Below are 26,377 nucleotides of genomic sequence, written 5' to 3' on the forward strand. Positions count from 1 at the left end.
ATTAGACATAAGAATTGAATATGTTTCAGTCTTAAATCTCAACAACTTTCTTTTCTGAGAGCCAATTTCTCTACATTTCCATGACTAATTAAAAGATGACAAATCTGGATGGGGCAGGGAAAGTCCCTATGGAATAGAGAGTGTCAATATGCTTAAGTAGAAGGGAAACTTCTGGAAGAATTAGTGATACATGACTCAGGTTCTGTCAAGTCTACTGACCAGACCGGCACCAGCTCACTAGTACCTTCCAATGACCACTTATTTCCTTGTAGCTCCATTGGGTGTGATATTCAGAGCGTCCAAGATCATCGATCATTTTGCTGGACTTCTTCACAGCCCTTCTGCTTCCTGGCTGAGTTATTTATGTAACATTATTCCACATGGGAAAACCCAGCTGTTCAAGTTTTAGAATCAGGAATAAGAACACATTTTTATTAGATCTTTCATCTTGTCTACAGTATGTTTTTCTTGGTTTAAATAATGATAACAGCATGCTAGTGCCTCCACCATAACTCATTTGCCTGTACATGCCTTTGGAGGGGAGAGCTGCCCATTGTACTTCTGGGGTTCCAAAATGGGGCAGATCGCAAACTGAATATAAAATCAGTGTGTGGGGTTGTATGATCACCTGGTGGGTTTGAACTCAATACGCCTGGGGTAAGCACTTCAGAGGTAAAAACGCTAGAACTAAGTTACATATTGGTGGGAGCAAGATGGGAATATGAGAGAAAAAGAGTTTAGGGAATTAGAAAGTTTTGATCATAGAAGAAAAGTTGTACTATTTAGAAAAATAGGGAAACCCAGAAAGAGGAGGAGGAGGAGGAGGTTTAGAAGGGAAGACGAAGAGCTTTGTCATATGCAGTTGGAGTCGCTGGGGAGAGATCCAGGTAAAAGGGTCTTAGAGGGCATGATGACCTTGTGATGTGTCAGCTTGGTTAGGCTAACCTACATTTCTTAGAATTCCCTTCCCTGTAAGGTTCCGGTGAGAATGGGCCACCGGAGAGTCTTGTATGAAATTCGAAGGGCAGAGGTAAAGCAGTGGTCCTCTTATTAGCTCATACATGTTGTCACAGATATGCTGATGAACTTGTTGTTGAGGGGACAGCTGGGCCTACTACTGTTCTTACCTTTTCCTTCAGCTTCTCTGACTCCTGTGCCACGTGTATTTTTAGCTCTGACCACTGGCTTCTTTCTGCAGGATATCCACAGCACCAAGATAGAGCAACAATTGACATGGATTTTTAGCCCATTTTGCAGCTTCTAGCCCTCCCTTCTTGACTATCTCCCCTGTGGATTTCAGCTCCAATATAGCAAATACTTTAGCCTTACAGAGACTACTATACCTGCTCTGGTTGTGGAAGGTCAGATCCTCTGCATGAGCTGGCCGGCCTTTTCTGTGGTTCGAAGAACTGCATGGTTTGGTCTGTTTACACCATTCTTGGTCTTAGTAACATTCCTCATGCCAGTTTCTTATCAATTTCTCCACCACGTCAATCCTCAAGTCCTCTCCGATTGACTCCATGGACTGGCCTTCTCTGACCACTCCATCTAAATCATCCTTTGTTTTCCCCAAGGTCCTTACTAGAGATTGTGTTTGCTTATGTAATTTCTTGGTTAGTTGGTCTTCACAACCCAGGTTCCACGACAGCAAATATATTTGTCTTGTTCCACACTGTACACCCGGAACCTAGCACTGTAGCTGGCACACAGCCAGTTCTCAAAGGATTCTTCTAGGAATGGAAAGGGAGAGATGGAGGACCCTACTCGGTGGGGTAGGAATGTCAAAGGGATTAGTTTTCCATTCCTTGAGGGGCACATTATCCTGAGTTCTACCCCTATTTCTGTTCTTCATGGTAAGTCAGACTAATTGCCTAGGGATTCAGAAGACATCTCAGTAGTTCCCTATATCCAATTTCTAAGTGTTAACAGATTCAATTACCCTTCTTTGAAAAGATGCTTGTGATGGTTAATACTTAAAAACAACTAGTATTGGAGTTGCCAGTAGTTTGAATGCAATTGTACTTTGTGGGTTTAGAATTATGTCGCTATATGTTATTTTGGCCTTGATTCACTTAGAGGTAAGAATGTGACCGACCCATTAATAGAGATCTGAATGAGGTTTAGAGTTCTTATAAAACTGTTTTCAGAAAACCCATCCAACTTTATTACCCTATTATTTTGTGTTCTACAGCTCTCTTAATTTCATATTGCAAACTTCTTAAAACATATTTTACAAGTCGAAGTACTCTCATCATTTTCCAAGATTTAATAAAGTTTCCATTTGTGAATAACACACTAGTTAAAAAGGAAGCAAAGAGTTTACTTATTAAATAAAATCAAAAGGAAAATGCTATCTTCTGGTTTTTTAGAAGCCCTAATGAAATGTTATTGAGTATTCTATCTTTATAACTTTCAATTTCCAATGTCCAATCTTTTCGTGTTACCCTGAGCCTGTAGGTCACTTTTCTTTAACACTTCAATACCGGAAATATTCCTTCAATGCTGGCCTTGAAATCCTTCATGGCTTAACGGTTCATTACTTTTTTTTTCCTTACTTTTTAAATAGTATCTTTGCACATCATTTTTCCAACATTTAGTCTAGACATAATACTTGATCAAAAATGTTGAAATGACTCATAAATTACACGTTTTGGCAATTTGGCTACACACCTTCAATAACTACACATTTGCTCCTAGGTTACTTCCCTTACCAAATAAAAAACAGTAGTAGTGTCTGGTACTTTGCAGTTCTTGCGTGTTCTTGTCTTCCACATGGTGTGTGTGAAGCGATTTACCCTTATTTCCAATCTGTTATGCTTAGGGATATTGATACAAACCCTCTGAATTGAAAACAAAAATTCAATGGTCTCAAGCAAAGCCATTTTTAATTGTTTTGACCTGAGTTAGGAATCAGAAATTTAGTGATTTTTCTCTCTAAAGTCTCAGATCAACTGGTAGTTATGATGGAGCAGTGAGGGAGGTTTACAATATACACTGAAGGAAATAACTAACATACTGTTTTTCTATTCATACCTGAAAATGTTTTTTGAGTTCAAAGTTCAACTAAAAAATAGTTGTTCCAATTCATTTGGTTAAGTAAATCCTTTCTAGTTACAGGTGTAACAAAAGTTTATCTGTGTCAGTTCAGTGCTGGAAAGATAACAGTAGAAAGACCATGCTGTGCAAAGCAAAGTACATAGTATATATAGACTTTGTCATATTTCTTAATAAATGGCATAAACTGAATAATTGATGGACACGGCTCACAGATTTTGGATTGAATGTTTGGGTATCTCAAGGCTCTTAGTGGAGGACAAGGTTAAAGTAACTGTCAACAATTAATGCTGTCACTTTCATTCAGAATCCAATTTCTGCTGTATCTGGGGGTGTGTGAATCAATGACTTCCTATCTAAAGTAAGTCATTTAGGTTCTTGAAGTTTCCTTCAGAGAAATGGCAATATAATATAACAGCTTTAAGATGCAAAACAACAAATTCCCCCAAAAGAATCTTGACCAGCCGTGAATTAAAATGCGGGTAAAATGAACAGAAACACTTCTCTTTTCCCATCTTACTCAAAAGGTGCCAATTTCAATTTTTTAACCTCTTAAACTGTTCCTACTCATCTGACAGTAAGACAAAATTGGGAGGCTCTTGAGAGTTCGTTCTGATTTTTATTACACACCATAGACATGTTCACTAACCAGAGGATGATTCTGTTCTCTTAAAATCACAGGAAATGGATTTCCACTTTCCTCCTTTTTTGATGTCGGAGGTGCATTTCAGATTATTTTGGGATTAGTTTAGGGCAAAGTAAAAGAAATCATGGGAGGCAGTATATAAATGACGTTAATTATGAAGCTATTTTTGGAAGCCAGTGGTAACTTGCTGATTGAGACTAACAAGGCTATCATATTCACAACGCTATTACTGTTACTTCTATTTTGAACATGTACTGTTTACTGAACACCAAATAAAGTTCAAAGTGGTCCCTAAGAATCTTCAGTTCCTTTCAGCTTCCTATGATCCAGCACCTTCCCAAAGCTTTTGAAGAGAGTACAAGTCCTTGCTTACTAGAAATCTTTCCTGTGCATCTAGGAAACGTAGACAGTGCAACCACCTCCACTTCTTGTGCAGATGTGTGCTCTGAGAATCATGGCTGCTTTAGGCATTGACGGAGTATGAACTGAAAATACGTGACCTGACTGTTACCTTGGCTTTATATACTACACAGGGGAGTCTCTGGAGAGCATACTATTGTATTCCTGGTCCAAATTAAGGTTGGCATGGATATACTTAACCTTGTTTACACATACAGCAAAGTCCCCCCCCCCCCCCCAGGCAGGAGGGAACATATATTCAACTTCAATTTTGAGGTAGGTAATAGCGAGAAAAAATACAAGACCCTCTAGGATCTAACCTCTGTCCACCTTTATAGGCTTATTGTCTTAATACTCCCGAAGTGGCACAACAAGCTAGGTGCTTATGGTTCATAACATACCACTGGTGCTTTTGCACCTGGCTCTTAAATTCAGCTTAAGCACTAATTCTCTGTCAGGAAATTCTTACCTCTTAAGTTGTCACCCTTATTTTCTTCCAATATCCTGGCATTATTTCAATAATAAACGCTATCACATTGCACTTTGTATAAGTAATTTCATCTCTCTCATCTACTGCACTGTGCACTACTAGAGGACAGAAATTAATGTACTTGTTTTTCTGTCTTCAGTGATAAGGTACTGTATACTCCATAAATGCTTCTTGAAAGAAGGGTCAAATGTATAAATTCTATTTACAAATGCTAGGTCTTTTCCACAAAACTAGGCAGAGACCATTTTTCACTCTGTCCACCTGGAGAAGTCACTTCATTCTGACCTCTTCTATTGATGTGCATGTTACTAAGATGCAGAAATCCGTTACAGATGACCTATTTCTATTATCCCTAGTGTGAAGAGGCTGTTTTGAACTTGAACATGGAAAGTGCCTGGCACAGGGGCACAGGCATTTACAAGACACTGGACTTGAGTCCAGATTTTTTTAAGCTCCTGAGGGAATTCAACAGACTAAGTGGCCTTTTAACTGACCATCTTTTAAGACTGCCCAGAAGGAAGACCAGCTCCTGCCATGGACAAAGCTGAGGCCATTCAGGAACCAAGTATCAGCACAGAACAATTTCCAGGAGAGATGGAATCAAAAATTCTGGAGCCAGGAAAGAGGTTAGGGATAGTATCCAAACCTTGGACGCTGTGGACCTCCATGCCCACCATCCACCCCTTCCGGCCCTGCAGTAAGACTATGTGACAGAGGCAGTCTATCTGGTGCTAAACTGATCCTTAATCCTCTTCTGCATCCTACCACCCCACCAAGACCACAACAGGAATATCTGAATATTCTGTGGGCCTAAAACTACCTCCGCTGCCCTTTGGGGGTAGAGAACAGGATTCAGTGTTTGAAAAAAGTACATTAAAGAAAATGTTAATTGCTTTTCTTCATAGAATCCTGTCTTTCCTCTATCTCCCAAAGAGCTTGTGTTTCAAAAGGTCACAGTGTCTGGGGTCAGAAATAAGCTGCCTCCCACTCTGTTGAGCATCTACACACAGCAAGATTTTTTGTATGTTACTACAAATTTTTCAAAGAAATTATTTCTTCCTCCACTTACCACCTACCTTCTCCAAAATGCCAAAATTAAAGAAGTGCCCTAGAACTGATTATCTATTCTTCCCTTTATTCATATTAGATTTGTGTTAGCATATAAAAAATTAGTTGACATAGCTTTTGGAAAGTCTAGTTGGCAACAGAGTGGGACAACAGATGGCCACTCTGGAGCCAGACCCAGAAAGGTGACTAACTCTGCATGTATACACTGATAAGAGTCCTATTTTTAGGATACCCTGAAAATTCTTGACCTGACGCAAAGCCCAAGAGAGTTCAGAGTAGGCACAATGATCATAACCTGATTCCCTGCCTAAAGCAAAATATACAACTTTTAGCAAGCGAGATATGCCAAAAATAGAAAATAAACAATTATACTGATAGCCTACAGCAGCTTTTATCTTTTGTAAGAGGCAATACTTAACAAGCTTTTCTTACGTGTTTCCTAGAATTCTTTTCAAGTACTTTAAAAGTGCTCTTTAAAAATAGATGGCTTTTAGTTCCAAACTTTGTTTCTACAGAAAGAGCTACTGGCAGACTCATTTTCAAATACTTCTAATATTCTTTTCTTAAAAAAAGAAAAGGAATTAATAGCTGAGGACAATATCTAATTAGTACTACCTATGATGGGCAATTTTTAGCTAAGTGTTTAAGTTCCTCTTAGCTTTGAAATTCTAACAGAATTTCAGCTGAAACTTAAGAAATGATAACTAAACTTATAATAAACTGCTCTACTGCAAAATTTTTAAGTCACACTCCAAACGTTTCCCTTGCTTTGATGGAAACTGTTGAAGCTCTTTATCAAAACTCAAAGACACTTAATGACAAGGTATATGGATAAGCAGATTTGAAAACTGTTATCATCACCTACTGAGTTATGCAGCAGATTCTAGTTCAAGTTGACACACAAAAAGTAAACTAGATTTAAAGTGCTGTATTTAAAAACAAACAAAATACAGTTTGTGTTTTGGGGCAATCAAAATAAGTGGAGACCTGACACTAAAAAAAAAAAAAGAATTCAAAACACAAATAGGATAACCATTCTGTAATTGTTCTATTTTGCTATTTTCACTCTAAGAATGCAGTCTTATTTAGAGAATGACATCTGGTCAGATTTATGCTTCAGATATTTATCCATACTTATGCAGAGTTTTCAGAGCCTACTATGCCAGTCAGCTATTCTAAACTCTTTATGCTAAGTGTGAACATCTTCCCGATACTACTCTTAAGTCTGATCTCATTTATCTTCTTCCTTAAGAACTGCATAGGCTTGTTATAAAAGGCTGAAACACCTGGGATACACTAGAGAGTCTGCTTCGAGGTACTCTGTTAATGCTCTGCTGTGACCAGAGGAAAAGCAAGCATTATTAAATATGAATGCAATCCTTACCAACACAAATGGAACCTTTTTTTTCTCCCCCAATAAAAAAGCTAGTCCAGAAAAATGTCTCATTCTATAAGGATTTATCATTCCCAAATCACAGTGAAAGAAACTTGGGTCATTTACCAATTTTGTTTTCTATTATGCGCCTTAGAGATACCTCACTAAAAACTGGTATCTGACATAACAGAATAACATTTGCAGAACGTAGTATTGTAGTGACAGTACTAAGGTTGATTGTTACAGGCATATTTAACTCTTTGAGTATTAAATGGTTACATCCTATTTATATAGAACATTGGTCCAATAATAAAAATAGAGAACAGCAGCTGGAAATTTATCTCATTCAATGTTCAAAGATAAAAGGGTTAACCATTCCTTCCATTATTTTCTGTAAATAAGTCCTTTTTTCATACTGAAATCTGATAGCAATTAGATTCTGATATTCTTCCAAGCTACTGTATGAAGAGGATGCTGAAGGCCATCACTACACAGCATACTGCAACGTAAGGACTCTTCCGTTCACCTGTTGAAAAAAAGGGGGAGATATTCATGTTGATTAAGTGAGTTTAAGTTAACATGCATATGATAAGGTTATTACTTACTACGGGAGAGGGGTACATAAGGCTCAAGATAAAGTTCTTACCTAGGAGGCCCATACATTTGGGGGGATGGGCCAAACAAGAACTAGATGCAGCATAAAAGCAAGTACAATACAGAATGAGTTAAATCATGCTGATTTATTTCTAAGACCACCTCCTTTCCCTGTGTTTAGAAAACCCTCAATGCACCAATTCCTGTGCCACTGCACAAACCCAGATACAAAATACAACATAGAATGTAGGACACAGATCCAAGTCAAATGATCTCAAATAATTCAATTAAGGGCAAAAAATATTGCTTCTTTTCCTGTAAAAAAGGGAAATTTCTACCTATAAAAAGAAATTCAACATACAATTTTTAGCTATAACTTTTTTCCTCAGTGGTAGCAATTCATGACACTTAAATGGGAAAAAATAAGCATTCATGGATGAACATAAACAGAGAGCGATCAGTAAAACTTCACTTGAAAAATGGGCGTAAGCTACAAACCAAGAACGAGACTCTTAATTATAGGGAACAAACTGATGGTTACCCGAGGGGAGGTGGGTCGGGGGAATGGGTGAAACACGTGATGGGGATGAAGGGGTACGCTTGTCTTGATGAGCACCACCTGATGTATGGAAGTGTTGAATCACTATATTGTACATCTGAAACTAGTATTACACAATGTTAACTAGAATCTAAAGAAAGACTTCAGGATTACTCTTGGGTTAGAAGTGTAGAACTTAAAACAACCACTTATTTATATAAGTCAATTTTCACATGTATTTAATAAGGGTTTTTACTTGGGAGACTTTCCTTTGCATGAAGTAGAATGGAGTTGGCTTGTGAAACTGTCTTGCAAACAGACAGAGACCCTGTAATTGTGTTATCCCAAACTCATCTCATTCATTCCTGCTTTTCATTCATTGAAGGGCTACACAATTATTGAAGGGCTGTACAAAGCACCAGGCATTTATGCTGCTCGGGGGGATGCATAAGAAAGGGAGAAGGAAAAAGAGGGAGTGATGTGCTACTTCTAGAAATAACCAGACATATACCTGGTGTCCTGTAGTAGAGACTGTTTTTGTGTTTTTCTATGATGTTTAAAATCAGCTCTCTTCCAGTAACTAAGTTTCTTCAGCAAGGAACTATTTTATTTGGCAAGTTTAATTACCTCTGGAAAATGTCAATCTCAACCATCCTCATCAACTAAAATCCTCAACGTTATTTTTATTTTCAGAGCTTCCTCAAAGAGCTCACAAGGTCATATTGGTATTAATTTTACCTTTGTGTCTGCTCAATGACAACATTCACAGAAGATATTACACACATACAAGTAAAAGAAACATTTGTTGTTTGTCTGAAAGTGTTTTTCTATCCATAGACACTGGGCTGTGTTCTAGCTAAAGGAAAATTTAAAAAGTGAGACAAAAGCATTTTCACAATGCCACTCTCTCAACTGGAAAAAAAACATTTTTTAAACTAAAAAAATAACTTTGGTCATCATTATTAACTAATGTTAATTTTCTGGGCAACAACCCAAGTTATCAAACCAAACCAAACCATTCAGACATAATTTTCAGGTGGATTTCATAAGCAAACCACTCTCATTAGGGCTAGATACTCTAATGGTCAATATTGTCTTATTAAACACCTAAAAAAAGAAATTAATATTGCCCTAAATTTTCCATCTGCTGAAAATTAAGTTTTGAGAAAGTTCTTCTCTTCCTCATCTTCCAACTTAGAATGCTATAATTTACATATGGGTTTCATTTTCCTGTTTTTAATTTTCTTAAAAGAGATTGCCATGTGGTAGAACTCAACATCTTTGGTTCAACTTGGGTAAGAATGTTACTTCTTGTCTGGTCTTAGGTCTGTTTAAGTGAATGTGAAACAGTTGCTGTAACATGATGTGTAACATGATAAGATGATTTGGCTGGGCCTTTTCCTATTAAAACCGCATCCTTTCTTGGTGGATATATTCTGTGTCAAGATAAGAGAGGAGCATATGGCTGAGAAAGCAGCCTATCAGCATCAACATATTCTGAGCCATTTTGCCAAAATGAAAAGCTAATGCTTTCACATAATTGGCATCAATGAATACTTTAATTGAACCATTTAACCCATGGCATTCGTACAGTCAAGAGAAAAAAATGAAAATAACTGACCAAGCAAAAAGAAAGGCACAGTTTATAATTAGACAAAAAAACAGATGATACTACAGGAAATCATTGAGAGAGCTACAAACTAGATCCCTTAAACTTTCAGCTTTACTTTTAAGTAACAATTGTGAAAAGGGTCACCTGGGTTGGCTACTGAAGGAAGCTGTACATACTTCTTTAATTTATTACACAAAATGGATTTAAAATACCTTAACATTTAAAATCCCTTAAAATCTTTTATTTATGAATTAGCAACTTCATAATATTAAGGTGAAAGCTCTACCTCCTAATTCCAGACTTTTTATATTTTTACCAATGAATATTCAGTATTACTCTGATCCAGAGAATTTCACTGTATTAGAACGGTCTTGTTCTTCCATTATGTTCTCTCTTTGAAGTTTTCTTGAGGTACTCTTTCCACTCTGTTCCTTGACAATATTATTTCATTTTCTGGGCGACTTGGCTTTGAAACAAGCAGTTTGGTTTACATGTATTTACATTTACTACTAGCTATCAGAATTGGCCATCAAGGGTGCTCTTCTGTCTCTTTATCTCTCCCTTCTTGGTTATTTTTAAAGTGATTAAGATTTCTACTGTTATTTCAGGCTTTGCAGCTGTTGAGCATGACTGGATGTCAGATAAGTCTGTACCACAAATCTCTATAAATCTAGGTTGGGCCCTCTCAACTTTGGCACTACTGACATTTTGGGCTAATTCTATGTAAGGCGCTGTTCTGTGCATTGTAGGATGTTTAGCAACATCCATGATTTATATTCAGTATATGTCCCCCCACTCTAGTTGTGACAAACAAAAATGTCTCCAGACACAGTTAAATGTCCCGATTGATAACCACTTATCTAGGGCTTACCTATCTAAAGTCAGTGATCGTCTCTATAGAAGAAAGATTCACATGTCTATCACCCTATGAGATATCAAGTATGACAAAGAACAATGAGGAAGGACAGGTTAACATGTTAAAAGCACTAAGGATTCTCAAGATGTCTGTTTCAATGGTTAATACATTAGATTGAGGGCCCCAAAAGTACTCTTCTCTGAAACTACTTATAGTACACTGTCATTTTCTATAGCAAGACACCTAAAAGGCCAACAAATCTTATAATCTCATTGTAGCAGATTTTAAAAGGAGTTCTATATAATTTAGTATGACGCTTACAACTTCCACTGTTAATGGGTCTTGCCGATCACCAAAAGCTCAAGGAAAGAAAACCTGCTCCTTCATACTTATTTATATTAGTGGCTAACAACATATTTCCAAAATATGTTTTATTTAGAAAAATTTCTAAATGTTACAAAATCTTAGTTTGTAGTTTTTAATCTTTAATCAATTTTGTTTCCTGTTATGGACCATCTTCTAAATTTTCCATTATCTATGATAAATGAATCCAAAAGAAAACAATACTCTAGATAGAAAGCAGCTTATCTAAGGGACATGACTCCTAAACTCCCCCTTCCTATTTAAAGTGATTTATTGGGGTGGGTAATTCAGGCTGTTGTCAGACTGGCTAACAAGACTAACCATCAAATGCAGCAACATTTTTCTCTTATTATGAAAGTCTCATAACTTTATAAAAGAAAAAAAAAACAGTTACATACAAATTAAATACTGGAAGAGTACTAAAATCTAACTTTTTTTGGAGGGAGTCATGTAAATAATTCCAAAGAGGAGAAATATTCATTTTGTGCCATCCAAGTGGAACAATCACAAATGCTCTGTAATGTTTTTTTTTGGAACTAGCTATGTTAAAAAGGGTATAACCTATTATTTGAGAATATTGGCAAATTACATCATTAAAATACATTTTAATTCATTCACTTGCCAATCCTTTGAGAGTCTGCCATGAACTGGGCACTGTGCTAAATGTTATATACATATAGGGATGGGATAAGAGTATATTATTATTTAAACATAAACACACGATGACACTAATTTTATTATGAAAAGTTAGAAGATAATCATATTTAACTTTAATCAATTAGAACAAAACTCAGTTATGATCATGAATTTGATAGGTGAAACAGTTAATGCTTTCCAAAAGCAACAAATAACATTCTAACATTCTTGGACTTAGCATAGGGGACTAAAATGAGTATGTTTAGATGGTTGCTTAGCAAGCCTTTCATTAGATGGGAAAGTTATCCTTAGTTATAAAAATAGTACACATTATACAGAGTAGCATGTTCTATACTATAAGCATGTGTGCATAAAACTGTACACATTTGTCTGAAATCTCAACACTAGGGAATGCATAGAATTTGATATCTGAATTAGATTTTTCTTGTAGTTTCCATCTTCCTGCTAAGTATTATGAGGTATCTAACACGTCTAGTTTTAAGTGTAAGGAAAGAGTTTGGGGAATTCTACAAACTTGCAGAAGTGCACAAAATTGGGAAGCCTGCAGTTTTAAAACTGACATTTGACTTGTGGGAATATGGCATAAGTAAATTGCCCAACAATTTACAGCTGAAGATGTGGAGATTATAATAGACACTTACCAATTCTGGCACACTTCCAAAATATACCCAACAATCTGCATAGAATAAAAAAGGAAAAAGTAGCTATTGATTATTGGGAAAGGTAAATCATTTTCTCAGTATCCTAGAGAGCATTCATTACCAACTGGCATTTTTACCTTCTGGTACTTCGGAAACTGAAATTTATTTGATATTGATCCACCATTTGTGTAGGAAAGTAGGACACACTTGCTAACCAAATGTTAGTGTATATAAACTGTTACAAACTGGAATACATGTGGTATCCTAGGTTAAACCCAGGGTAAACTAACATGCAGCAAAAATGTGCACAGGGCTTTTTATTGTAAATTAATTCAGTCAACTTCAAGTGCTTTACTCTTAAAAGTAGAAAATATATATGCCATTTTACATAAACATTAATTTTGAGAAAATGGTAAATGAACACAGTTGGTTCGGGTGTTTTGACATTAAAAAATAAAACTCTCAAACTAAAGAAATTACTTTTTACAGAATGTAGTTCTATATTTAAATGATTTATAACCATGAACTCCAATGATAGCATTTACATAACTATGTCAACTCAATAAGGAAGGATATAAAAAAAATATGTGCTTAGAGTACACTGTGTATGAGTCAACTAAATATGGCATTTAAAACACATACATTCTGGAAATAAGAAGTAGAATGAAGATGTTCATTGCAATTCTATGAATGAATATACTATGAATTAAATACAAATTATATGCATATTTCACTTATTCAGCATGTATGAAAAGTACGAGCTTTAGAAGAAAATCAACTGAGTCATTCAATGAATAGAGATAGCTAAAAGATATAAAAACATTGTAGACAACTATTTTGTTGCTCTGACGAAGAGAATTATAAATGATACAAGGCTACAAATCAAGATAAATTAGCGGTACTTAGTGGTACTTATTGCATAGGTTAGGACTGGTGTAACAAAACAGAAATATGTAAATTCCAGGGAAATTTATGTCATGCTTTTTTTTTTTTTTTTTGCCCTAAGAGATGGCTGGCTGATGAATAATTATATATGTGTGGTAAAGACTGAAAGAAATTACTGTTTGATTAAGTTCTATATATATTCCTCCTCTGAAGTATAACTTCCTGACCTCAAAGCAAAAAGTCTCTTAGTTCAGATGACATGAAATGGGCAAAAATACAAGTTGTTTATTTTGAAGGATGGACATTCTGACAGGTGCAACAGTTTTACTATAGGAATAAAAGGACAGAAATCAAATATACTCTTGAAAATAATGTAGGATAACATAAAGGCCAGACTGTGCCTAAGTTTAATCCTACTTAATTGGTTGCATAACTGTGAGCAAGTTATTTTCTCTTTAATAGCACTCACCCTCATAGGCTTGTTATAAGGATTAAATGTGTTATTACACAGAAATTCTTCAGAACAGTAACTAACATGTGCTGTGTTCAGTAATACATAGGTTAAAGGCATATGTGACAGTAACTTCAGATATCACTTAAAATTGGCTTACATGTCATCAAAAAATGGAAGACAATTGGTTAATCATCTGCAATGCCATGGTTCCTTGATTCTAAAAACCTATTGATTATAACATGCACATTGATTTAAAGCTACTCTGGATGAGGGACTCAAGAGGCAGGACACCTGAAGCTCCTCCACAGGAAGCTTAGAGTCCCACAGAACATAATCTAAAACCATATGATCACAATCAGGGTCATTTCAGGTTTGATAACCTAGAAATAACTCCAAGTATCATTAGGAAATTGTTACAACACATATACTAAAAACTATACAAATGAAAAAAGTTTCCTAACTCAGGCAACTTAGAGATTTATCATTACCACTTTGGCCTTTCCCATATTTCCCTACCTAGACATATTTCTGTCATATGCCAAATGCTATTTATTAAAACACAAGAACTTTATTTGTTAGGAAAAACCAATACAATTACATTGCTTGGTTTCTATGGCTATAAGCCAATAGGTATATCTGCTGATAAAACTAATCAGGTCTATGATAATAGGAAATGAGGCAAAGTACCAACTGCTTATTGCTGCTTTTTAGTTCTATATTATTTGAAGCAGCAAAGAAATTGTTATTTTCAAGAGTGAATTCATCAAGAACCTGCTTTATCCAATTAGGCTAGATATCTCTACTTAAACATGGAATATTCACTATAATGAAAGGGCAGTTTAATGAGTCTCATAAAAACATATATTGTAACAGAAAGGGACAATAGCCTGTTAAGAATTTCTCCCAGAGAAAATAAAATATTTCTTATATACAAGTGAAAATAAAATGGTGCCTAACATTTATATAAATAGAAGTAAAGTTTTTTAAAAATCCTTTAAATGGTTGACTGTTATCAGTATATGGTTCAAAATATAGAACTAGGCATGCTATTTCTTTGGTATTACATGTAGGAGAAATATACTACTACTCAACCTCTACTGTAAGGTTGGCAGCCCTGAGAACTCCTTTTTTTTAATGTAGCATGTAATGGATGTAGTCCTGCTCCCCAAAGAATGAGGAGCAGACTTTTCCACATGCAACCTACTTTCTTCACAACAGCATCAGACAAGCATAAATATTCTATTCTACTATGTGATTGTTTTTATAATGAAATAAACAGTTAAATATCTTATTAGCTAGATGTTATGTATTATATTACAATACCAAGCAACACATCAATGAGGATGTTTACTGCTTTCCACCATATGCTTTAAGTCAATAGTCAGGGGTTGCAGAAGGGAAGGAAGAAATAAAACAATCTGGTTGGGTGGAAAGGCTTCACGCACAACTAAGCAACAAGATTATACAACTTCAACAAAGGGACAATGTACTATATAATTTCAAAAAATGGACAAAGTGAGTGAAGACTAAGTGCAAGAGGACTTCAGAGGAAAAAAACGTGATGAAAAGTCAATGTTTACAAAGGAAGAAGGGCATTGTCATAAAAACTGATGGACAAATAACATCAGTAGGTTAAATAAAATCCCTCAGGCTAAATGCAACAGATGATCAGTTTATTAGAACAGGATTAGGGATTTTTAATATTTGAAACTTGTTAAAGGTTCTATTTATTCCTTTATACATGTTTGAACAACGCTAGGAAATAAGGAAGAAATGGTAACAAAAGCCAAATAATTTAGATGACAGAATGTCTGAATAAATGCTAATTATGTCCTCAAAGACAGCATGGAGGTGAAGGAAAGGGAAGCAGAAATTATTATTCTCATAGCTATCACCTTGCCTCTTGTAGATTTTTATTAGTGGAAAAACAGAATTTGATGTTGCAGGATCCTTATTTGGCCCAATACAGGTGCTGGAGATAATTATTCCTATGTGCAGTGTTCTTTCATTCTTTTATTTCTTAAAATGATTAAGAGGTATAGGCTTTTATTAAGAAAGGATTAAGATAATTTTTCATAGAAATTAATAAATATGCAAGGTGAAAATTTACATAGCTTCCACCACATAGTCTCTGTTTTTTTTTATATACTTTTCCTTTTGGTTGAATTCAACATGTATTTTTGTGTTATGAAGATGGCACTTTAAAATTTTTAATTCTGTGTGGTATCATATTGAGCTCAAATTTTTTCAGGGTGTGAACATATAATACAAGAGATGTGTCAAGCCCAAGACTTAATTTTTATTACTGCTTTATGTAAGTGAAATAAATTTCTCCAAAGATGTTTGCATTCTGATACTAATAGGGAGCCCATATGATTAGAGCAGTCTTGGACTGGAGAGGGAAATGTCTACATTATATTTTTATGGACACAGTGCTTGCAAACTGTTTTATGCTTCAAAAACATGACAACCAACTTTTTTTTTTAATAACCAACTTTACTAATTATTGCATAAAAAATTAAGGCCAAACACTATCTTTGAAAGTGTTAAACTGTATTTCTAATTCCAGAAAAAAACCTGTCGTATCTTTTTAAGTATAGTTAGACACATGTCCGGTCCCTTCTGATATTTATCTTTTTATTTATTAAGATTCTGTACATACAAAGTTTTCAGATTTTTAAAAATAGAGGGAGAATATAAAAAGTTATTACAAAACTAAGTTACATATAGGAATTAAATTATTTAATGACTTCTATGGTAATTTACCTTCAATGTCTATAGGACCTAATTTGGGTGATTAGATATCATTAGTAACATACCCAGTTTTATTTCTGTCCAGGAGGCTGGGTGCCAAGGATCGGATATAAGCACAGGTACATATAAGCAGCAAGATTACAGTCAACAGACTCTGAAAATTGAAAATGGCAGACTAAAAAGAGAAAAAGAAAAATTAATATCACAAGAAAAACAGCATAGGTAAAAACTGCTAGGCAATTCTGTATTAAGAATTGTACTTTTGTTCTTCTCAACGACAAACGGAATGGCATGTCTGAGAACACTTAAAACCCCAAATCATAAGGTATTCCGAGAGTGTACTTTCCTCTCCATTCTTTGAGCTAAGGAATGCAGGAGATGCAAGAAAAATTCTAAATTCGAGAACTTGAAAACAATACCAAAAATGTCATGAATCTAAAATATCTCACCAAAACTGAATCAGTATGTAATTAATACAGATGTTCTAGGAGCCCAGACTACTAGGCAGGACATAAAGTTGACAAGCTCTGAGCGTAGCTGGCCGTATGACTTCAGCTGAACCATTAACCTCAGTCTCTCTTTCACATCTGTAAAACTGGGTGGAGAGTGGGGATATAGACTAAATGTTGGCTAAGGTTTCTTTCAATTCTGAAATTCTGTTAGGATAAGAATGCTTCACATTTAAGCAATCATGTTGCATGCACTGACTAATACTAAGCTATGAGGTTTTGGTGAAGAAAAACCACTTGCTCTTTCACTGCTCATTCTTTAAAAGCTATTCAAAAAATTTAACATAGGAATCACAGGAAATCAGTTTTCCAGTCAAAGGAAAATGGAGGTGGACTCAATCTATTCAAAATTCAGCTCAAGCATCATCTTCTCCAGGAAGTCTCCTTGAACCCATCGACCTCCCTCTCCTTTTTTTCACACAGAACTCTCCTTTCTGTTCTCACAGGAACTGTTATACATTTTATAATACTCATCCCTGAAAGTGGACAATGTCTCATCAGGCTCTGAACTCCAGGATATGACTGTGTACCTACCACACAGTAGACCAATAAGTAGTGGCCGAATAAATAAAACAATTTTTTGAACGTGCAGGAATACCATTATATATATATATAACAATAATATTTCCATTACATAAGGTAGATAAAATATATCAGTCTCACACAGTAGCTAGCAATATGCTTTAGTAAACTCAGAAGGACCTTCAAAGTGTCATAAGTTAGACAATAAGAGTTACAAAATTTTTTGAGAAAGGCAAAACTGTTAACTTACAAATAGTAAGTACTACCTGAAAAGCCCAAAAGAATCCAGTGAAAAATGATTATACACAACAAGGGAATTGAGTAAGGTGGCTGGGTATATAACTAAAATATTTAGATCAACAGCCTTCAGAATTATGTTACCAACTAGCTGAAAGACATAATGGAAAAAAGTTTCTATTTATAATAGCAAGTAGAACAAAAAGCTGAAATGTTGAGGAATAAGCTTAACAAGAAGTACAGCACTGGCATTAAAGAACAAAACTGAGAAAACCTTTAAATGTACTGAAAACATAAAAGTAGAATGGAGTGGTATACCATGTTCTTACATTGGAAGGCAACATCATAAAGCTAATTTATAAATTTAAAGTGAACTCAATACCAGTTATTTCTGAAATACACAACTGATTCTGAAGCTCATATGGAAAAATAAATAAGCAAGAACAGCCAGGAGAATCCTAAAACAAGAACTAACCTTGTCAGAAACTGTCAATATTTTTTAACCTGTTATATATTTCTATGATAAGTATTTATAAACTATTCAAAACATTAAGAAATAATACATGGTATTTACCAATATTCTTAAAGACAAAAAAATGCTTAGGTGCAATGCTAAGCAGTGGGGAAAACAGCACACAAAATTTCATAATCAGCATATCTTCAGCTATGTAAACGTTTATGCGAACAAGAGGGGGGAATGCATTATCTTTGGAAGGTTTTTGGCCCAATTCTCAACTTTTCTGGATTTCTCAAATTATTTTTATGGTTTGAAAAAGATAAAATTTATTTGTAATTACTATTTTAATAGTTGTTTTGTATGCAAATCATTTCTTCATGGATATACAAAGGATAATGTTTAGTATGTCTTGGTTTCTTATTGAATTAGATTTTAATTTTACATTTGTGAAAGTTAAGTCGTACAAATTTTATTATAACTTGAAATAAACCAATAAATGAACTCTAAGTTCTATATAGAAAACAGTAAGTTTTTCACAATGTTTATCTTTCAAAGATATTTTGAACATGTATGTGAATATATTAATATAGTACTTGATAACAACCTCATGAAATACAAAGCAGATTTCTTTCCAGGCAACATAACTAAACCTGTATCGAATAAGTACTCTGTCTGGACCATGAGGCTAGACACAGGATTAAAAAGGTACATAGCAGGATTCCTTCCCTCCAGGAGTCTATAGCTAACAATAATAACTGATATTCACTGAAGGCTTATTTTAGATTATTTTATTTATCCTCATATATTTGAGGTAGGTGTTACTAATACCTGTATTTTATATATGAGACAACTGAGGCATACAGCAGTTATAATCAAGTTAGAACGGGACATATATTTTAAAAATAACTAGCAATTCTTTGTAGCATGTATTAAGTGGCACCTGAACCATACTGGCAAAAAATGCTGTTTTCATAAAGAAAGTCAGGAAAAGCTTCAAGGAGAAAGCAAGGACTAAGTGAAGTCAAGAAAGGGCACAATTAGATTGGCAAATAGAGAGCAGGCTCCATAAGAGACAAAAGCATGGAAAACATCCTCACAGAATCAGGAATTTGCACGTTTAAGGAATAATGAGCAGGCTTATTGTATTAAACAAAGGACTGATGTAGTAGGGTGGCTGGAAAATCAATTTGCAAAGTAGGTTTATCATGTTCCTAATGGAGTATCTAAATTTCACAATTTTGCAATGTGTACTTTTTCTTTCCCTGAATGAATAGTGAAAAAAAATGCTTAAATGATACGATGTCTGGGATTGATTTCTAAATAATTCATTATGTGTGGTGGGAGGTGTGGGGTTGATGACGAAATGCTGAGGATGTGAGGCTTCATTATACTCTTCTTTCTACCTCTGTATGTTTGAATTTTTATATAATAAAAGATTTTAAGAGGCACTTAAAGACATGCCTATTATTACAGAAGTGGGGTGTGTATATATACATTTGTGTTTGAAAACCATTTATAAACGAAAACCATTTACAAGTGTGCAATATATGATACATACAACTTTGTTTCTGGGGTTTATAGACCCTAAAATTTAAACAAATAATCTTAGGCGGTAAAGTCTTTTAGATGTACTCAAACTCTGACCAAACAAGAATGTTTCAAAGCTATAGACATTAGCCTACCATTTCTTACCCTACCTAAGTATTCCTTTTAATGCTTAGCATCTGTTGTCCGATATAAAATTTTCGTCTCAGTTTTAAGAGAAACAGATGTTCCTATTCTTGTAGAAAAAATAATTGGGATTTTCAATAGGAAAATGTTATTAAAAAGGAAGAAGTTAAGAAAAAAAGCAAGCACAGTCGATCACAAAATAGAGGAAAAGATGATTTAAAAAAGGTAATGGAAGTAAAAGTCATTTACTGTTTAATTTTTTTCAGATCATGACATCTTTTTCAAGGTACTCTGTGTTTCTGCACAGGCCATCTATTTTTGACTGCCTGGTGAACTGACTTAATCTTCGGGTTTCAACTCAAGAGTCACCTCCTCTGTGAAGTCTTCCCTGTCCCCACTTGCCATACCGAGCAGTCAGGATTGTTGTGCAGGTGTGTATCATAGATAGCACCCATCAAACTGTATTGTAATGGTCTCCTCTATTTTACTGAGGTTCACATCGACCCCTTGAGCCTATTAAAATAGTGCACAGAAGTCACTGAAAAATGTTGAATGAACAGGAACTTGAAAACAACTGCAAATAATGAACATTTCAACAAATTCAAGAGCATACTTAAATTCCAAATTAACAATGCATGTATTAAAAAAATGTAGATTAGACTGCTGAATATATTTGGCTAACTATTCAAGAGAAACCGCCACACATGGCTCTGCATTGATACTTGTCAATGATATTTTGGAAAATGCAGATGGAAGAAACAAATACCCTGATGTTTATGTTAAGGACCCAGGCTGGAGGGTAAAATAAAGGCCTGAGGTAATTCCCTCTCAACATTTCAATCTTCTTATATCACCAACTGGAATTCAGGGAAAGTTCTACCAAGAAGTCAGCTTCAAGGTACTTGCATATGGGACAATGAGTGTTTTTGACTCCACCTAATTTGTTAAGAGATATACATCTTCCAGAGGTGTGGATGACCTGACCAGAGTAGGCTAGCTGGCTGGCATCAAATTCCACAACCTCAATTCTCAAATCTAAGGTTTACGTACTTTTCAGTCAGGTAGTGCCAGGGAGTTTAACAAGTTTAGCTAACTATTAAATATCAAGTAATGTACACTGCAACTAAGGAGTTATAAAATACTACTCATTCCTTCTGGAGGCTCTAGGAAAAGAATCTGTTTTCTTGCCTTCTCCAGTTTCTACAGGCTGTCTGCAATCCTTAGCTAGTGACCCCTCATCACACTGACCTTGATACTTCTTTTGTGACTATGACCCTACTGCCTCCCTCTTAAAGGGAAACTTGTGATGAATTGTTCCCCCTCCCCATTCCAAATTTCTTAATCACATATGTCGGGTCTCTTTTGCCAAGTAAGATAACATATTTACAGGGTTTTATTTTTATTTTTAAGTGGGAGAGGACATTCTGCTATACCAATGAACACTTCCGTTTTATTAAGAGGTATCCAATAACATTCCCTAGACTCTCTGGAGCACAACCTCAAATATAATCAGAATGGTAACACTTGGGGTTGTGGAATACAGCAGCCTTGCCCTTTTGACGGTTACTCTCGCAGTTGTGTTCATTCTTCTAAAAAACCGCAATGGACATCCTAAACTGTTTTTCTCCAAAGGCCCCTTTTATTATCCCTCCACATTCCAGACGTATCTACTACTCATAAGACTTTGATATGCTTCAAATAATTAGTACTATTATACTAAATTAAATTATGCAAACCAGAAAGAAATAAACTTGATGAGTCACTTTGTATAATCATTCTGAAGTAAATCACAATTTGTTAGGCCTTCTGAAATAATGAAAATAATTCAGACTTTCATCCAGCCACCACTACAGTAGATGAAATAATTTATCAGTGAATAGATGAAGATTTGCTGATGCAAAGCTTAGTGCTAAAACAAAAAACTACTTGCGATGTTAACACATCTTTTCAAAAACTCTCTATTCTCAAGTCAATCTGAAGTTAGGAATATTTATTTCAGATTCAATTTTTATCATTTTATCTACGAAGATACAATTTCTTGTTTTCAGTCACAAGTGAATGTTAAAACTATATTCATTAAGCTTGGTTATAAAGGCAAGAATTCAGCATAAGGTTTTGTTTTTAGATGTATATATAAAAAGTTTAAGAAACCATCCAAAACATTAGGAATAGAGAGAAAACAGGGGAAAAGATCCCAGCAGTATAAAGGCACAAAGAAACAATGAGAAAGGCAGCAGAAATATACATATTAATAGCTGAACAGCTGTCTGTGGAGTGCTCAGTGACTGGTTGCTAACTTTACTTAATCTACAGAAAAGACTAAGCCAACAGTCTTCATTAGTCCTGGATCACTTGAGCTCCCTACAGCTTATTTATTTTTAGCATTATCAAAATAAACTGTTTAACCAATATGTGGATTAAGGGCCTTCTTTATGCATAACACTGCATGGGAGCTTCAAATGTTGATTGCATCTTACGTGGAATTAACATATTAATTCCTCCGTTTAACTGGAATTCACTTTAAAACAAGAATTGAATACCGAAGACTTACAATTTTTAAAACTCCAAATGGTAACAATTTTACTTGTTTTAAGACTTACGGCTTTTACACAAAACTAGTCATTTATTCCTCTCAGAAGGTAAAAGGACCCAGAAATGATATTCCTGACCTAATTGTGATAAAAACTATACAGTACTGCAAAAGTGGGTCAGCATTTTATCACATACAAATCTAGGTCAGGCCAGCATTTTCCAACTAGTTTCTACTTGTAAATTTTATGTACCACTCTTTTCTCTTAAAATGGAAAACATGGAAATGCAGGGATAAATGAAGCCTGTATATAAATGTGCAAACACACCTCTCCCCACTTGCCCAAGTGACCACAGGTGATTAATATTTCCATTAACACACAGAAATACTGACATTTTATTTTGTGTTATTAGCACGTAAGTTCAACCTTTGTTGCTTACTGTAAGGCAGCACTGAAATTGTACCCCATATGCAGATTATTTTGGTTTAATTTGAAACCAAGAAACCAGGATTACTTAATGTCTTGATGTTAAAAACCTCTTAACATCAGTGGCCATTAAACATTTGCTTTATTTAGGAAATAATCCAGTGTATTAATTTGTCCTTGGATAAATCTGCACCTCTATATTATCAGTTTAATTTCACTTGTAAAATGAGGAGCTGGACTAAATAGCCATTTGATCTCATTGGTCCTGTTTCAAAAATGTAGACCTTTTTTTTTTTTTAAAGATTTTATTTATTTATTTGAGAGAGAGAGAGAAACAGCATGAGAGGGGAGAAGGTCAGAGGGAGAAGCAGGCTCCCTGCTGAGCCGGGAGCCTGATGTGGGACTGGATCCCAGGACTCCGGGATCATGACCTGAGCCGAAGGCAGTCGATTAACCAAATGAGCCACCCAGGCGCCCTATGTAGACCTTTTCTGTTTAACCTTTCCACTTAAAATTAAGAACTTTCATGACTACGAGGAAAGGTACAGTTCAGAGTAGAAGCACCTCAGTTCTGTTCTCCACTGGCAACATAGGTGGTCATTTGCACTTATTTTCATCTCATTGTCATGGTATCTATAATGTATTTGCTATGTTTGTGTTGCTTAGTTGCAGAGCGATTTTATAGACACCAGAGATCTAAATATAAAACAAGGGGATCAAAGGTGTTAATAGGAGAAAGTATACATAGAACCATGATAAGCAGTAGACTTAAAAAAAATATGAAGCAATAAATATTTCACATGTTGATAATTTGATAAGACAAAAGTATTCCAAAGGGCAAAGTGCAAATCCTGTTATGAAGAAAAGTGTTCTGACCATGCAATCGGAAACAACAAAGATTGATAAAAGGGAAAAACTTTTCAATATTTGGAGTCAAATGTGGTATGAAGCCTGGCTGTTCATAAGAATCACTTGAAGCTTTTGGGCGCCTGGGTGGCTCAGTCGGTTAAGTGTCTATCTTTGGCTCAGGTCATGATCCCATGGTTCTGGAATCGAGTCCCACATTGTTGGGCTCCTCCCTCTGCCCCTCCCCCCACTCGTTCTCTCAATCTTTCTCTCTCTCAAATAAGTAAAATCTAAAAAAAAAAAAAAATTATCACTTGAAGCTTTTAAAAACTATCGATGCCCAGAAATTTGGACTGAATTGTTTGGCCATCTTCATTTCTCAGAGCTCTATCCACTACACGTTGTTTCTCTTTATCGTAACAGAAAACACGTGGAGGAGCACCTGGGTGGCTCAGTTGGTTAAGCGACTGCCTTCCGCTCGGGTCATGATCCTGGAGTCCCGGGATCGAGTCCCGCATCGGGCTCCCTGCTCAGCAGGGAGTCTGCTTCTCCCTCTGACCCTCCCCCCTCTCATGCTCTATCTCATTCTCTCAAATAAATAAAATCTTTAAAAAAAAACGTGGAATTTACTTATTTAATAATCTCCCTCAGTGGACTGTGAAGTCCTTAAAGACATCTAGCGTATTTTACATGACTCTGGTTCCCCAGATGTGCAATCATTTGAGTACTAACTCTACCTGTCATTGTGATGTAGATATTAGAAGACCTGGTCTCTATTTTAGAAAACTCCAGCTAGAGGGAAGAAATATATGCAACAATGTACTGCTGTTTTTTTTTTGTGGTAAGTGCTGGAGGTACATCCAGCATCCACAGTCATGTATATACCTCCATAGGGCTGGAGGTACACTGGAGGTATATACATGGACTGTGGATGCCCGAATGCAGACCCAGGAGAAGAATATAGAAGGGGTAGGGAAGGTTTTTTAGGAAGAGATGAAATTTGAGATAAATCTTGAAGGATACTAAGAGGGAGAACAAGGCACTCTGAAGTTCTTAAAAGTTTAAATACTGTTTATCTTAAACAGTATCTGTCTTGCTATTAGCTAGTTCATAAAACACTAAGATGATGAAAATGGATCTTTGACTTGTACTATGAGTAGAATAACTAAACTTCAGCATCTAGGAAGAAGTACAAGACTTAAGAGTGACAATTTCTAGGGGCACCTGGCTGGCTCAGTCATTAGAGCATGTCTCTTGTTACAGATAGAGATTACTTAAAAAAAAAAAAAAAGAAAGAGTAACAGTCTCTATTCTATTCTTTTTAAATTGAAAAAGGAATCAAATTCTCTTAGTTAAGTAATAGTTCTCTAATGACACTCTTTAAGACCAAGTATACTCATCCGATCGTGTGGTAGGTAGGCAAAGCAGCTGGAGTACATTCTTGGCTAAGGAAGGAATCACCTGTCAAAAGACTGCCATTTTCTCTTTAAGTTCTCCTGGAAAGACCCTGTGACTTAGGCCCCATTTATAATCAAAGTAGTTGGGCTAAAGCAAGAAACAATGAGTTTTCGATTAAATGTCTAAGGGTTTAGTGTTGTATGGGTTCTGCAGGAACCTCTGGAAACATAAGCTCAGTAACTTTCACCCCACAATAGCTTTTTTGGGGGGTCATGTTTGCTTTTGATACTGTAATCAAAGGCATGCATCCTTTCCCCAGAAATATGCTCATAAACGCAACATTTGGCCAGTGGGTTTCATTAAGTTCACCCGGTGTAGAGGCGGTTGGCATTTACGATAACAAAGGTAAAAGGGCTTCACACATCTTGGGAGATTTCAGTATTACTACTACTGTATCTGTCCTCCGGCCATGCTGACTCCACCTTTTTTTCCTCTGCCTGAAAACGTAGGCATTTCTTTTGAAAACTTTTCATGACTCATTTTAAATTTTCCTAAGAGGCCCAAACTACCAAAGAATCTGCAATAACACAAAATCATACATACAACCGTAAAAATGTGTGAGGAAGGAAGGTCCGAGGCCAAACGCCACCCTAAGTACATTCCTAGAAGAAAAACCACTTCTCCAGAGATCGCCAATGTTTTAAAATCTAGTTTGTAGAGTAGGAAGAGCCTGAAAGGTCACTAACTCAATAGATGAAAATTAAGAGGTGGAGCTTGGGGTTTCTAACGACAACAATGAAACACCTGGGCCAGGCCCTCAGAGACATTAGAGAACGCGAAATAACAAGCGCAAACTCAAGAAGCTCCACGCCTCCAAGGGTCGATGACCATAGAGTCTGTATAAACGATTGGGTTAAGCCAACCAGCGCACTTCGAAACAAGTCAGAAAGGTGGAGTGTGCGGGAGGCGCTGGGACCTGCGACCGCGGGGTCTCTCTTGGGCGGTGGGCGCTGGTTCTCCCTGGCTGGGCGTGCAGGGGCCACATGGTTCCCGGGCCTGAGCATCTTCCGAGCCCCGGCCGAATCAAGCTAGTGACAGCTCTCCCTGGCCCGCGCACCAAGGGCCGCCGCCCAATCCTCCAGCCCTAGCTCGCGCCCACAGCCCCTTCACAAAGCAGGCTGCGACCCCACCACCCCAATTCTTACCATAGTGAGGCCGGCGAAGCCCCAGCCACATCACCCTTCCGGGCCCAGGGCGGAAGAGGCGTGCACGCCCCGCCTGCCCTTCTCGCTCCCTCCCCGCGTCCGGTTGGGCCTGTCAGGGTACCTCCTCCCGAGCCGCGCGTCCCGGACACGAGGATAGGCTCCCCGCAACCGGAAAAGGCGGAGCTAAAA

General features: G+C 36.2%; 1 protein-coding gene and 1 non-coding gene across 2 annotated transcripts; both read right to left on the bottom strand.

Moving 5' to 3' along the window:
• Nucleotides 1–2,858: 2,858 nt before the first annotated feature.
• On the bottom strand, nucleotides 2,859–26,325 carry TMEM167A (transmembrane protein 167A). Its single transcript, XM_027605204.2, has 4 exons — nucleotides 26,189–26,325; nucleotides 16,452–16,561; nucleotides 12,294–12,328; nucleotides 2,859–7,558 (listed from the first exon to the last, which is right to left on the bottom strand). Exons 1-4 carry the CDS (start codon nucleotides 26,189–26,191, stop codon nucleotides 7,488–7,490), a joined length of 219 nt encoding a protein of 72 aa, XP_027461005.1. The 5' UTR covers nucleotides 26,192–26,325; the 3' UTR covers nucleotides 2,859–7,487.
• Nucleotides 14,695–14,831, bottom strand: LOC113930089. The gene has a single exon (XR_003522456.1). It is a non-coding gene; the product is annotated as a small nucleolar RNA U109 (small nucleolar RNA).
• Nucleotides 26,326–26,377: the final 52 nt, after the last annotated feature.

This window comes from Zalophus californianus, chromosome 5, assembly GCF_009762305.2.
Source record: "Zalophus californianus isolate mZalCal1 chromosome 5, mZalCal1.pri.v2, whole genome shotgun sequence".
Classification (NCBI taxonomy): Eukaryota; Metazoa; Chordata; class Mammalia; order Carnivora; family Otariidae; genus Zalophus; species Zalophus californianus.